Source organism: Dasypus novemcinctus, chromosome 27 (assembly GCF_030445035.2).
Source record: "Dasypus novemcinctus isolate mDasNov1 chromosome 27, mDasNov1.1.hap2, whole genome shotgun sequence".
In the NCBI taxonomy this organism is placed as follows: Eukaryota; Metazoa; Chordata; class Mammalia; order Cingulata; family Dasypodidae; genus Dasypus; species Dasypus novemcinctus.
Window position 1 is genome coordinate 19,032,854 of NC_080699.1, and position 12,510 is coordinate 19,045,363.

A 12,510-nucleotide genomic window follows, 5' to 3' on the forward strand; every position below is an offset into this window, starting at 1 on the left:
CACTTTTCAGGGATAACCTGAAATCACACCTTGGACCAGTGCACCGGAGGAGGGGGAGAAGACAAGGCGCTCCAGGAAGGAAGGCCAGCTGGGATGGGTTTTTCAAAGTGTTGCAGCAGCAGGGGCTCCAAACGTGGTGCTTTTGAAAGAGGCAGCCTTCCTGTGCCGTGAGGTTGCACTGTGCGGACGAATGGGCTAACCCAGCATCGAAAACACCTTGGACTTCTGAGTCTTCCACGTCTCCGTTCCTTAAACTCCCAAGCCCTGTTCCGGTCCTGAGACATGCTTGTTTTTTATCCTGCCTCCCCCTCCTTTTTAAAGTAGAGCTGTAAGATGAATGGAAGCCCCTTTGTGGTGGTCGCTCAGTGATCATCTACTCTAGTATCTTTAAGAATTGAGGTTGCACCCCCTTGCTAGGAAATATTATTTAATATTGCTCCTACATCAGAGGACAGGCATACAAAGGCCTGGTCATCACAAGAGTCCACAGAATTCAGAACTGACAAATAAGATACCTCCCTACTATCTTCCCGTTATTTCTGGAGAATCCGTGTAAGCATCTGCGTTTTCTTCTCTTGGAGTTTCTTCCCGCCTCCTTCCCCTGGGATCTGAGGATTTGCTTTATGCTGCTACTCGATGGAGAGCAAATTTCAGAGCCCGCATCAAACAAACAAACACCACCCAAACGAAAACCCAGCAACAACCTCCCGACCACTCTCCAAATTTCGAATTTCCTGAACTTAAAAAAAAAAAAAGAAAGAAATCCTAGGCTAGCCTTGTTTTTCGAGCATCTTAGGCTCTAAACGAGGGATTCGACGACAACTCGGTCATCTCACCAGACCTAAGATTCGGCTTTGATTATTTATTATCAGACTACCCAAACTCCTGATCAGGGCGGCTGGACAGAGGGAAGGGCCGCGGGGGCGTGGGGGGGGAAAGCGCGAAAAAGCCCTCCGAGCTGGGCCTGGGCGACTGCGCGTGGGGGACGCCGGCTCCCTCGGCGGCTCCAGGCCGCGTTTTGCAGGCGGCCGCATCTGCCTCCCCCGGCTCGCTCACCTCCCGGCTGCGAGGCACTATTTGTGGCCGGCGCGGTGGAAGGACACAGCGCGCGCCGCCCGCCGCCCGCCCCCCGCCGCCCCGCGCGCCCGGGCCAGCGCAAGGATCTCCGAGTTGCGAGTGTGCTGAGGCCGGGACTGTCACTCATTCTGCGCTCAGCGCGTGAACGCGGCTCGGCGGCGGCTGGCAGGAAACAATTCTGCGAAAAGGAATCCTCCTCCCGCCTGGCAATTGTCTGCCCCCGGCCCCGGGGCTCCGCCGCCGTCCGCGCTCGCTGCGAGAGGGGGGGCCGAGAACCGACCGCGGCGACGACACCCCCTGCCAGCCCGCAGACGACAATGCTGCCCCGCGGGGCTCTCGTCGGCACTTTGTTTTTCCTGGGAACCGCAGGTACATCTTCTCGCCGGCCCCCGGCCCGCGCTCGCCGGCCCCGGGGGCGCTGCTGTTTGGGGGTGCTTGGGGCGGGGGAGGATGCTCCCCGCCCGTCATCTTCGTCGAGCCGAGCGCGCGGCGCCCCGGCTGCCCACCGCGCCCCGGGCTGCCTCCCCCGGCGCCCCCCGGCCGCCCGCCCGCTCGGGGGACCCTCCCGGGGGCGGGCAGCGCTCCTTTCCGGCAGGCGGCCGGCGGGCCGGGCGGGGAAGGGGCTGCCGAGCCCCGGCCGGGGGGCGGCGCGAACAATAAGGGCCGGGCCGCCGCCCGTCCCCCCCCCCCCCCCGCCCCGGGCCTCGTCCCGCGGGGCTCGCCGCCTCCGGCGCCCCCTCCCCCGCCAAGTAACGGTCTGCAGCCCCGGGCGCGACGGGCAGGGGCGCCCGGCGGCGTGGCCGGGGGCATGACGTGGGCTTTTCGCTCGCCAGGTGGACGGTCCGCGGCGCGCCCGGCTCCCGGCCGCCGGCGCCGCGGGGCGGGAGGGTCGAGCGCGGCGTTTTGACAGGAGGAAGTGCGGAGGGGCGGGGGCCGCGAGGGCGGGAGCGGGCGGCCCGGGCTGCGCGCGTGTGCCCGGCCACGCACCGCGAGCCTCGCGGGCCACGGGGCGGGAGAGGAATGGCAGGTATCCGCCCGAGCCCCCCAGCCCGGGGCGCCTGGCCGTGGGCGAGGTGCCCGGTCCCGGCCAAGTGCGAACAATGGGGAGCTGGAAGGAGACCGGGCGCTGCTGCCGCGGGGGGCGGCTGCCACGCCGGCGCCCCGAGACCCCGGGCCGCCGGGAGGGAGGTGCCTCTGGCTATTTCCATCCCGGTCTCCCTGGAAGATTCTTCCGTGCGTGCCCACCCTCCCCTCCCGTTGCTCTCCCCCGCCCCCCCCCCAGATGAGCGCTGGGGCGCTGATGGACCGGAGGGGAGGCGGAGGCAGGGGGCTCGGGCGGCAGAGCTGGGGGGGGGGCGGGGGCGGACACGGCGGGCGGGGGGCGTGTGCGGGGAAAGCCCGAGGGCCCGGGGAGAGCCGCGCCGAGGGGGTTGTGTGTGGGCGGCGGCCAGGTGCCACCGGACCCGCCCGAGGGGGCTGAGCCCCGGCTGCTGCGCAGAGCGTGCGGGGCGGGCGGGGCAGCACCCAGGGCGCCCCCTCCCCAGGCGGCCCGGGGAGCCGTGCTCCGCCGCCTCCCTGCAGCTCGGGGGCCCTCCCCTGGCGACCAATCAGAGCGGGGCTGGCTGGGCGGGAAGCCGCGAGCGGCTCCGGGGCGGCGCGGGTGGCGGCGGCCCGGGCTGCCAGGACCCGCGCCCGGGCTCCAGCCTAACGGTCTCGCTCGCTCCCCCCTGGCCGGGAGACACCCCGCCCTGCGCCCGGCGCCCAGGCTGCCCCGCCGTCTCCGTGGCCAGGGGATGGAGACCAGGAGGTCCCCGGGGCGTCTCCTGCCCGGGCGCGCCTCTCTCCCGCGACCTGGAGCAGACCGCCCTTCCCACCGTGTCCCCGTTTCCCACGCGCGCCGCGTCGCCAGGGCCTGAGCGCGTCGCCTTGGAGGGCGCTGCCAGGAACGGCCCCGGGCTGGGCAGGGAGCGGCGCGCGTGCGCTGAGCGGCGGTGGCCGGGGGTGCTGCGGCCGGGGGGTGGGGCTGTGGAGCCTCGGGGGCGCGGGGGGCTGCCCCGCACTTGCCCTTTGGCGCGGTGCGGGTGGGTCTCCGCCGCGCGACCTCCCGTTTGGGGTGGGGGAGTGTTTCTGCGACCTCCTTCCCTCCGGTGGGGGCGTGGCAGTGGGTGCCTGATCTTTGGGGAGCCCTTTGGGGGATTGCTCGGAGGTCCTTTCCTCCTTGTGATTGTGCTGCGTCTAACACTCGCTGTTGGTATCTCGAGGGAGTTGCGGGCGGGCACACGCCCAGGGAATCCCCGATGGGGGCCCGGTGGGTGCTGGTGGATGCCCAGGTAAGGGCGGCATTCAGACCAATGCCCAGAGGGTTTCCTGGAATGACAGCGTCCTCATTCCTGGCCGGAGAGGTACCCAGTGCCGTGAGGATGGGAAGGAGGCAGACGGTGAAACACACTCAGGGCTGCTTAACAAAAGAAAGAAGGCGAATGGTGTTCCACAGAGAAATGATTTGTGCATGCAAGTGTGCGTTTCTGCCACAGGGTTGGGTTTTTTTTTTTTAATTGAATTCAAGTCAAAATGTCAGGACAAAAATAAAAATAACACACACTTTCCTTTTTTTTTTTTTTTTTGGCCTCACATGGTTTAGTATCTCCACGGTCTGTAGTAATTCAGGTGTTGTACTCCAGCTCTGTGCCCATGAAAATTTAGATATAAGACATGCTAACCTAATGTACTACACCAGTCAGGTTGGCTGCCCCTCTCTCATTTTGGTTTCTTCTGTTCCTTAGGACTAAAACGAAATGTTGTGAAATTGCATAGTAAATTTGAATGTATTCTGACAGCAATTTTTGAATGTTGTGTGGAAAAATTGCTCGAATGATCTGGAATGGTGGTTAAGTCACATGCTTATTTGATAATTTTACAGCTTTCTGCCAGTTGACCTTGCAAGAATCAAAGAATGGATAGGATTGGCTTTCTAGCAACTTTACACCAGATTAAGAACAAAGAGTTCCTTTGCTATTTTACAAAAGCTAATGCATCAATAAAGTATATGTAGTATCCCTCACTAAATGAATTAAGATGTATTTCAGCAAAGTTTGCATGTGAACAATTAGAGTGAACAATGTTTTCTCCTTGATTTCCATTTTAAGACTGGAAATGCTTCTTTCTGAACAAACTTTAACTGAACGTCATAATGCCATATTTAAGGATGTGTAAAATCTTAAGCAACTCTATCTAAAGACCAAAAAAATAAATTTCTTTTAACAAATATTAGCGTATTTTAAATTATTTTAAAAACTTAGAGTTTATCTAAAATACAACAGAGTTAAAGATGAAATGGCAGTGTAACCTGGACATTGTTGAAGTGGTTACTATTTCTACTACAAAGGTCCTAAAGATCGGGCAACTTAAGTTTTCATTAGTATCAAGCTTGCATTGTTTTTTAAAGTTAATTCTTCAAGATGCGTTCTCCCTCTTCCCCCAGCTGATTGAATTTGGATTCTTCCAGATACCTTCATCAAGGATCATTTTTATATAAAACTGGATAAGCAGAAAACAGCAGTACATAAACTAAGATCTGAGCTGTAAGATACTTGCTCAATAAAAGATTCATTCCGTTTTTTCCTGTACTAAGGGTTTGTTGATTTAAATGGTGGCTGGTTTCTTAAGCCTGATAGTTAAAGAATTAAGGTAGCAATTGTTTACAAAAACAAAATATAAAATTGTGGTATGTTGTACTGTATGTGAGACAGCAATGGGGGGGGTTATTCACATGAAACCCTCAAATGCTAAGAGTTTTGCTTCTCTTTGGAACACATTTACCACTAAATGAATTCCTCTGATAGGTAGCATGTAGTAATTTAATGTATGAAATCTATATCTATATTTTTCTGTCACAGGGAACAACATCTTAATTGCCTTTCAAAATAAATAGCACCATTTTGTCATTCAAAAACTAATCTTTAGACATGACAGATGTTTTTGTTCCTTACAGAACCCAGTTTCTTAAATTATAGACAGCATCTTACAAACTTTACACAGCTTGAAATATGGACTTTGGAATCACTGATACAACCACTTAATTTTTTAAGGCGAAGAAACCTCTACTTTAATATTTGATGAATTCCCCATATTTACGTCTTCAATGTTGAAGACCTGTGGCTGCTCTCCCAGTTGAAAGCGACTTCAGTACCAGTGGCAGACCTCCAAAGATGTTACACAGAGCTCCCTTCCTTTCTTAGTATAAAATAAGTGGTTGACGACCTGTTGCTAAAGAAAGGTTTGAACTTTCCCCAGTGATCTCGGGTTTGTGGTGATGGAGTGCAGGACCCTTTGATAGTGAGGGGAAAGAAAGGACCACACCCGTGGCGTCAGTCTGCAGGGAACAGTCTTAGCCTGTCAGGAGAAACGGACATTTAAAAAGGTTCTCCTTTCCTATATGAGCTTTTGAGCACATAGATGTTTTATGGTGTCAGAGAAATGTTTTAATGTAAATTCCATTATAGATAATTCCTCAGTTTAGTGATCTAACAAATAGGTAGGTTGGGGAATCTCTGGAACTTTAAAAAGAAATGGCCGCAAATTATGGATAGCATTTTACTAGTCTTTAAAATGGGTCACAAATTTTTTTTTTTAAATTGAAAGCATGAATCAGTTGACTATGTGTAATAATGATGGTTTGAGCTTTGCATAAAAAAGATGAAGATTAAGGTTTTTTGGTTAGAAAGAAAGAATTCTGAGTAAAACTCAGAAGAGAATCTCACAGTTCTCTTAAAATATTCATCAAGTCTCTGAGCAGTGTTGTGAGAGATGAAATCTTAGGAAGGGGATTACTCCCAGGGCTCCCTCGGAATTCTAATGATTAGGTGTCTATGAGGTCCAGAGTTTTTAATATTAGAAAACAATGCAGTGCAGTTATTGTCAAGACTCCTTACTCTGTGGGGCAATAAAACACTGAAGTAAATCTGAAGGCCACAGCCAGTGTTACCTCTAGCCGTTTTTGATATGAAGTCTTGGTGCTAAACATTAAAACCATTTGCCAATGTAAAGGGATGTGAATTATTTGGCTTTGGCAGGGGTGCCATTAGGCCCTCTCATTTCATGGTATCGAAATGTTGTCTCTGCTGCAGATGCTCATTAGAAACTTGCCTTTTGTTGTTGGTCTAGGTGCCAAATGGCCGTGTTTCAGGCGGTTTCAATACTTTACACTTAAACACTCTTAGGCCATGTCTACATGCAGCCACCGAGTTAACTGGTTTTCAGTTCAGTTCACACACTTCCCTTCCAGAAGTGTTAATTTAGCTGCCAAACAACTGGAGACTCAAAGAGGACTACACTAAAAGGATAAGCCATTTTGTGTTTTGTCTATGTGTGCTTTTGAAAAAAAGATTTTAATAAACCTAGTGGGCATTTTTTTCCTCCAAAATATATGCAGTGCTTTCCATGAGTGCATCGATGATGTGGATTTAAAAACTTAATATCTGTATTCAACCAGGTGATCTGATTGAGTAATTTTTGGATTTTAGCAACAAACACTGGCAACATCTGGCCCTGTTTTCTATTCTGTCATTTCTGTGCGTGAGATGACATGAAAGAAATCCTTTGTTTTATATTAATCTGTTCCTTGGTACTGATTACTGCATCATTTAGGAATATTCATAGGAATGTCACATTGTTTGAGATTGGGCTGTGTTAGGCCTTCTCTTCAGTAGTTGATCAACTATGTTTATCGAGTGCCAGCTTTTTATCATCACCTCTGTGGATTACAAAAGACTGAGATGACATAATTTCTGCTGTCAAGGAACCCTGCACGTAGCATAGCGTAGAGATCAAGAGTGTTAGGCAACCCTAGATTGATTTCTGATCTGGAGCATGTTTTTGTAACTTTTCTAGGCTTCAGTTTTCTCTTCTGGGAAATGGGAGGACAGGGAAGGCCTACTTATTAGAGCTGCAGTGAACAGAATAGAGGCCACAGGGCTTCAGCGTATGTAAGGTGGGTTTATTTGTGGGAAGAAGGATGTCTGTGCATCTAGAAAAAAATAATTATTTAGAGATACTGCTTTCTTTTTTAGATGGCCTTAAAAAGCAACATCAGGAAGAGAAGAATTCTTAAATGATTAGAACTAGAGTTTTACAATTGATCGCCAAGTATGCCTGCACCGTCGTTTTAGATATGAATACTTTAGGGCAGGGGTTCTTAACCTTTTTTGTTCCATGGACCCCTTTGCCAGTCAGGTGAAAACCCTGGGCCCCATACTAAGTCCATACTATACTGTGTATTATTTAATAAATATATCACACCTGCACCCGCACAAGAAGAAGGTTGTTTTAAATTTTGGTTCACGCTCACGGACCCTTGATTGAGAACTCCTCCTTTAGAGAGAAAAGTGGTTTGATTATATGGTGGAGAGCACAGGGGTCGATCTCATTTCCTTAGGATCCTCTTCAAAGGAGAATGCAATACTCTCTTGCTTTTGCAAAATTTAGAAAGCATATGACCATGGGAACACATTGGTGGGCCCCGGCCGCTAGAGCCTGGAGAGCGGTCCACGCAACTGAGGGGCCCAGAAAGCGGCAAGCCCTGCCTTAGCGTGTTTTGGTTGCTTGGATCCACTGGCAGGAGAGTATGGGCTAATTGTCACAGTTTGCTAAATATGCCCCTCATAAAGGGTGTTTGTGTAGTGCTTTGAAGATTAGCATCTCACATCGAAATCAAAGTTATTTTTGAAGAGAAGAAGCTATTTGACCTTTATTTTAGAGATAGTCTCAAGTGAGATCTGAGGGGATTTAATATCTCTCGCTGCTGATATTTCTGTGAATTACTAACTGGACTAAAATAAAGTAATTGCTATTATTATTCAAATGAGTCAGACATAAGGGCCCTGTTGGTGGACTAGAAAGTAGTTTTGCCAACTAAAGGCATGTGATCTTGAAAGAGACTGAAGCTTTTGTTTGAGCTATCTAAGAGGAGATAAACTGGATATATAATGCCAATAATTATCTCTTAATTATCGCTATACAATTTACGGAGCTCTTTGATATACATTATATCCTTTAATATTCACATAATGTGTTCAATAAATATTGAGTCCTTGCTCTGTGCTGGGTGGTGGGAATATAGTGAAGAGCTAAGCACACACCATCCCTGTTTTCCTGGGGCTTCCAGTCTAAGGGTGGGAGGACACCCACATACGTATTTATAATTACATATTGAGGTAAGAACTAAGAAAAGGGACAGGCTACAATGAGAGATAATGGGGGAAAGCCCCACTTTTGACTGGAAGATAGGGGAAAGACCTCTGTAAGGAGGTGACATTGAAACAACTGTGTAATAGGAAGGACAGATGGTATGCCCGTTTTAAGGCATCATTGATTGACTGCTTGTTTCATCCAACATTGAATTACGTCAAAACGTTCCTGAATTCCTTCATTCCACAAACCTTCCTGAAATCTTGAGAAGGTCAGGTAGCTTCAGGAATTGTGCGGAATTCACAGGTTCTAAAGCTGAGGAAGGGGAAGCGGACTTGGCCCAGTGGTTAGGGCATCCGTCTACCACATGGGAGGTCCGCGGTTCAAGCCCTGGGCCTCTTGACCCGTGTGGAGCTGGCCCATGCGCAGTGCTGATGCGCGCAAGGAGTGCCCTGCCATGCATTGGTGTCCCCCGCGTAGGGGAGCCCCATGCGCAAGTAGTGTGCCCCGTAAGGAGAGCCACCCAGCACGAAGGAAAGCGCAGCCTGCCCAGGAATGGCGCCGCCCACACAGAGAGCTGACACAGCAAGATGACGCAACACAAAGAAACACAGATTCCCGTGCCACTGATAATAGAAGCAGTCAAAGAAGAACACGCAGCGAATGGACACAGAGAGCAGACAACTGGGGCGGGGGGAGGGAGAAATAAATTAAAAAAAAAAAAATTAAATAAAACTGAGTAAGATGTTCAAGCCCAGTAAGACATGCCTCTGTCTGTAGAGCTTGTGATCTTATGGGGGAGAGAGACATGCTCTACCTACAAATCGAGGCATAATTAAGCACTTTGGGAGCACAAGGAAGAAAGCCATGAATTCTGCTGGGGACACCCCTGAGCTGGACTTGGGGACTGGGTTTGCCTTCACTAGGTAGAACAGGCAGTGCCAATGCCCTGAGAGCAGTAGAGACATGAAAACACACAGTGAGTTCAGGCAACAGGGGGTGGGGGTTGTTTGGGGAGGAGTGGTCAGCAATTAGGAGAAAAACACCCTTTCCGGTCAGAGTGTATTAAGTCTTGAAAAGAGGACTGAGGCTGAGAAGGGTTGTGTCTTATGTAGGCAGAGTGGACTCTAACTTGCATTAGTGGGCTGCTTTTCATCCTTGCCTGAAGTATGTATAATTTGAATACGCATTGCATCAGGATACATGCCAAGAAAGCGAGTGGCCAACCAGGCATCCCGAAATGAGTTCGCCCAGCTTCTGGACTGGATCCGACTGGGCAGGGGGGCTCGACACAGCAGAGGGGCGGTATCAAGAGCTCAGGAGTCTGATGGATCTGGGTTGAGTCCACTAAGCAAACATGACCTTCTGCAAGTTGCTACACTTCTGAGCCTGCTTTCCCATCTAAAAAGTAGGGATACCACCACCTTCCTTATAGGGTCTTGGTGAGGTAGGTAAATTCACATATGTAAACCAGCCACTACACAGTAGATTCTCTGTGTACTTGTAAGAAGTTCACCTTGAACAGAGATTTTACTTGAAATGCTTGTTAGCTAGTGTACTGTAAATATATGGTTGGCATATTTCTATGCTAAGGGCTGAGGGGAAAAGATATCAAATTTAAGACGGTTATACTAGTCCTTCAAGTAGTTTCGGGTGCTGGGGAGAAAAGCACTGTAGTTCAAAGTTACGAGAAATCATGAAAGGCACTCTGTGAATAAGTGTGTAAATGGAGGCAGGTAATAAGTGGGGGATGAGTTTAGAGAGGCAAACATCATCTTGCTGGGTTTTAATACCTGAAAAAGATGGGGAAGAGCTGGGATTTGATCTGGACCCCCTACGTATAAATGGGGCGCGGGGGGGGACAGACCTGTTTCCCTATAGGAAGAGATGGCTGCAGCTGGAGAACTGGTACTGCTGAGCAGCAAGAGCAGGCTGCATATTGGGTAGGTTGTACTGAAATCTTAAATGCCAGACAAAGGGGCGGGCTGCTTTTGGAGAAATTAGAGAAATCATTTTTAAAATGTTTAAGAGAGGGAAGCAGACTTGGCTGAATGGATAGGGCATCTGCCTACAACGTGGGAGGTCCGTGGTTCAAACCCCGGGCCTCCTTGACCTGTGTGGAGCTGGCCCGTGCGCAGTGCTGATGCACGCAAGGAGTGCCCTGCCACGCAGGGGTGTCCCCCACTTAGGGGAGCCCCATGCGCAAGGAGCATGCCCCGTAAGGAGAGCCGCCTGGCGCGAAAGAAAGTGCAGCCTGACCAAGAGTGGTGCCGCACACACGGAGAGCTGACACAGCAATAAGATGATGCAACAAAAAGAAACACAGATTCCCGGTGCCGCTGATAAGGATAGAAGCGGCCACAGAAGAACACACAGTGAATGGACACAGAGAGCAGTCAACTGGGGCAGAGGAGAATGGGGAGAGAAAGAAATAAAAAATAAATCTTTAAAAAAAAATGTTTAAGAGAACACTCAGCCGTGGCAACTGGACATCTGCTGCGCTAGGCTATGTTTGCTGCTAGCTATCATGAATGAGCAGAAAGATAAGTAGGAGCAAATTGGTAGCTTGGTAGGACCTAAAGGAATTTTTGCCTTTATGGAACAGTCACAAGAGTGGCTGGACAAAACAATGGGTTAGTGAAGGATTTTTGTTACTGTATGAAAGACCTACTAGATGACGGGGGCCCAGAAACCAGGGGAGAGGGGAGCCAGTTAGAGCCGGCTTGGAGGTCCGTGAAGGCAATGAAAATATCTTGCTCTTTGTAGTAGAAATACATGTACTGTGGGAAAAGGGTACTGTTGGGCTTGGATTCAAAAGATCTAAGTTTAGATTTAGCTCTGCTACTACCTAGTCATGTGTATTTATGTAAATAACTTGACCACTTTGAACCACAATTTTCTCATCTGACAGTGAGACTAAAATAAGGTAATACATGTGAAATGCATTACAAATGAAAATACTTTAGGGAAGCGGATTCCTACAGATAGGGTGTCCACCTACCACATGGGAGGTCCAAGGTTCAAACCCCGGGCCTCCTTGACCCGTGTGGAGCTGGCCCATGCACAGTGCTGATGGACACAAGGAGTTCCCTGCCACAGAGGGGTGTCCCCGGTGTAGGGGAGCCCCACGCACAAGGAGTGCTCCCCAAAAGGAGAGCCGCCCAGCGTGAAAGAAAGTGCAGCCTGCCCAGCAGTGGAGCCTCACGCACACAGGGAGAGCTGACACAGCAAGATGACGCAACAATAAGAGACACAGATTCCGGATGCCACTGATAAGAATACAAGTGGAAACAGAAGAACACACAGCTAATGGACACAGAGAACAGACAATGGCTGGGCAGAGGGAGGTGTGGGGGGGGGGAAGGGGAGAGAAATAAATAAAAAATCTTAAAAAAATGCTTTAGAACTATACCCTTTATTAATAGACATGTAGCTGAAAAATTTTTTAAAAATCAGATTTTTGCATGTAAGAGTAGCTTGTTAGATTAAAGAAATCCAACTTTTATATATTTTATAAAGCAGATCATCTTGGAAAGATAAACTTGTTATGGCTTTGGAAAATGATAAAAGGGGGCATAGCTGAGATGGTAGAGATGACAAATCAACCATCAAGGGTATCAGATAGATCCAAAATGGTAGATTACTAAGATAAAGATTTTTTAAAGTTACAAATCCTGAGGAGTGAAATAATCATGATAATTTGAGAAATTGAGAAAGATAGATAACATCAGTTTTAGACACCCTAAATTTTAGAAAAAGTTTGAGCATCCTAGTGTTTTAATTTATAGGTTGTATTTTTCAAATATGTGAATCGGAAAATCTATTAATTGGCCTCTGTCAGCATAAAAAAGAAGAAAAGAAGGAAGGAAGGATGGGAGGGAGGGAGGGAAGGAGGGGAAGAAGGAAAGAAATCAAGTAGAAAAGACCATGTCTTTTGTAGTAAGGGTAAATATTGTTTTGTGGAACTTTTGTTTCAGTTGTGTCAATGTGTATATGTAATATGTAATCTGGTTGTGATGGAAATCATATATCTACTTGTGGCACATGTCAAAATAGTTTGAAAGCTACTGTTATAGATGGAGGATTATGGGGCTGGTCAAAGAGGTGAAAAAAAACTAATGGAGAGAGACTATCAGAAGGTACAGTAGGGAAATATAATGGTTGTGGGGGAGGGGAAGAATAAATGACAGCAAAAGTACATGCTGAGCATGTAAGCAGTCTGTTAGCTGTGGGAAAAACACCCATGGA

General features: G+C 49.2%; 1 protein-coding gene across 15 annotated transcripts in view; it reads left to right on the forward strand.

Annotated features, from left to right (window-relative positions):
• The first annotated feature begins 966 nt into the window (after positions 1-966).
• Positions 967-12,510, forward strand: part of NCAM1 (neural cell adhesion molecule 1) — a 315,822-nt gene continuing 304,278 nt past the window's right edge. For 5 of the 15 annotated variants that reach the window (XM_058289255.2, XM_058289256.2, XM_058289264.2 and 2 more), the window contains exon 1: positions 987-1,446. In XM_058289255.2, the coding sequence (XP_058145238.1) occupies positions 1,395-1,446 (52 nt within the window). In that variant the 5' untranslated portion in view covers positions 987-1,394. Of the gene's footprint in view, positions 1,447-12,510 lie in introns of all 15 variants that reach the window. The other 10 variants (XM_058289262.2, XM_058289268.2, XM_058289263.1 and 7 more) reach the window with 3 other exon arrangements.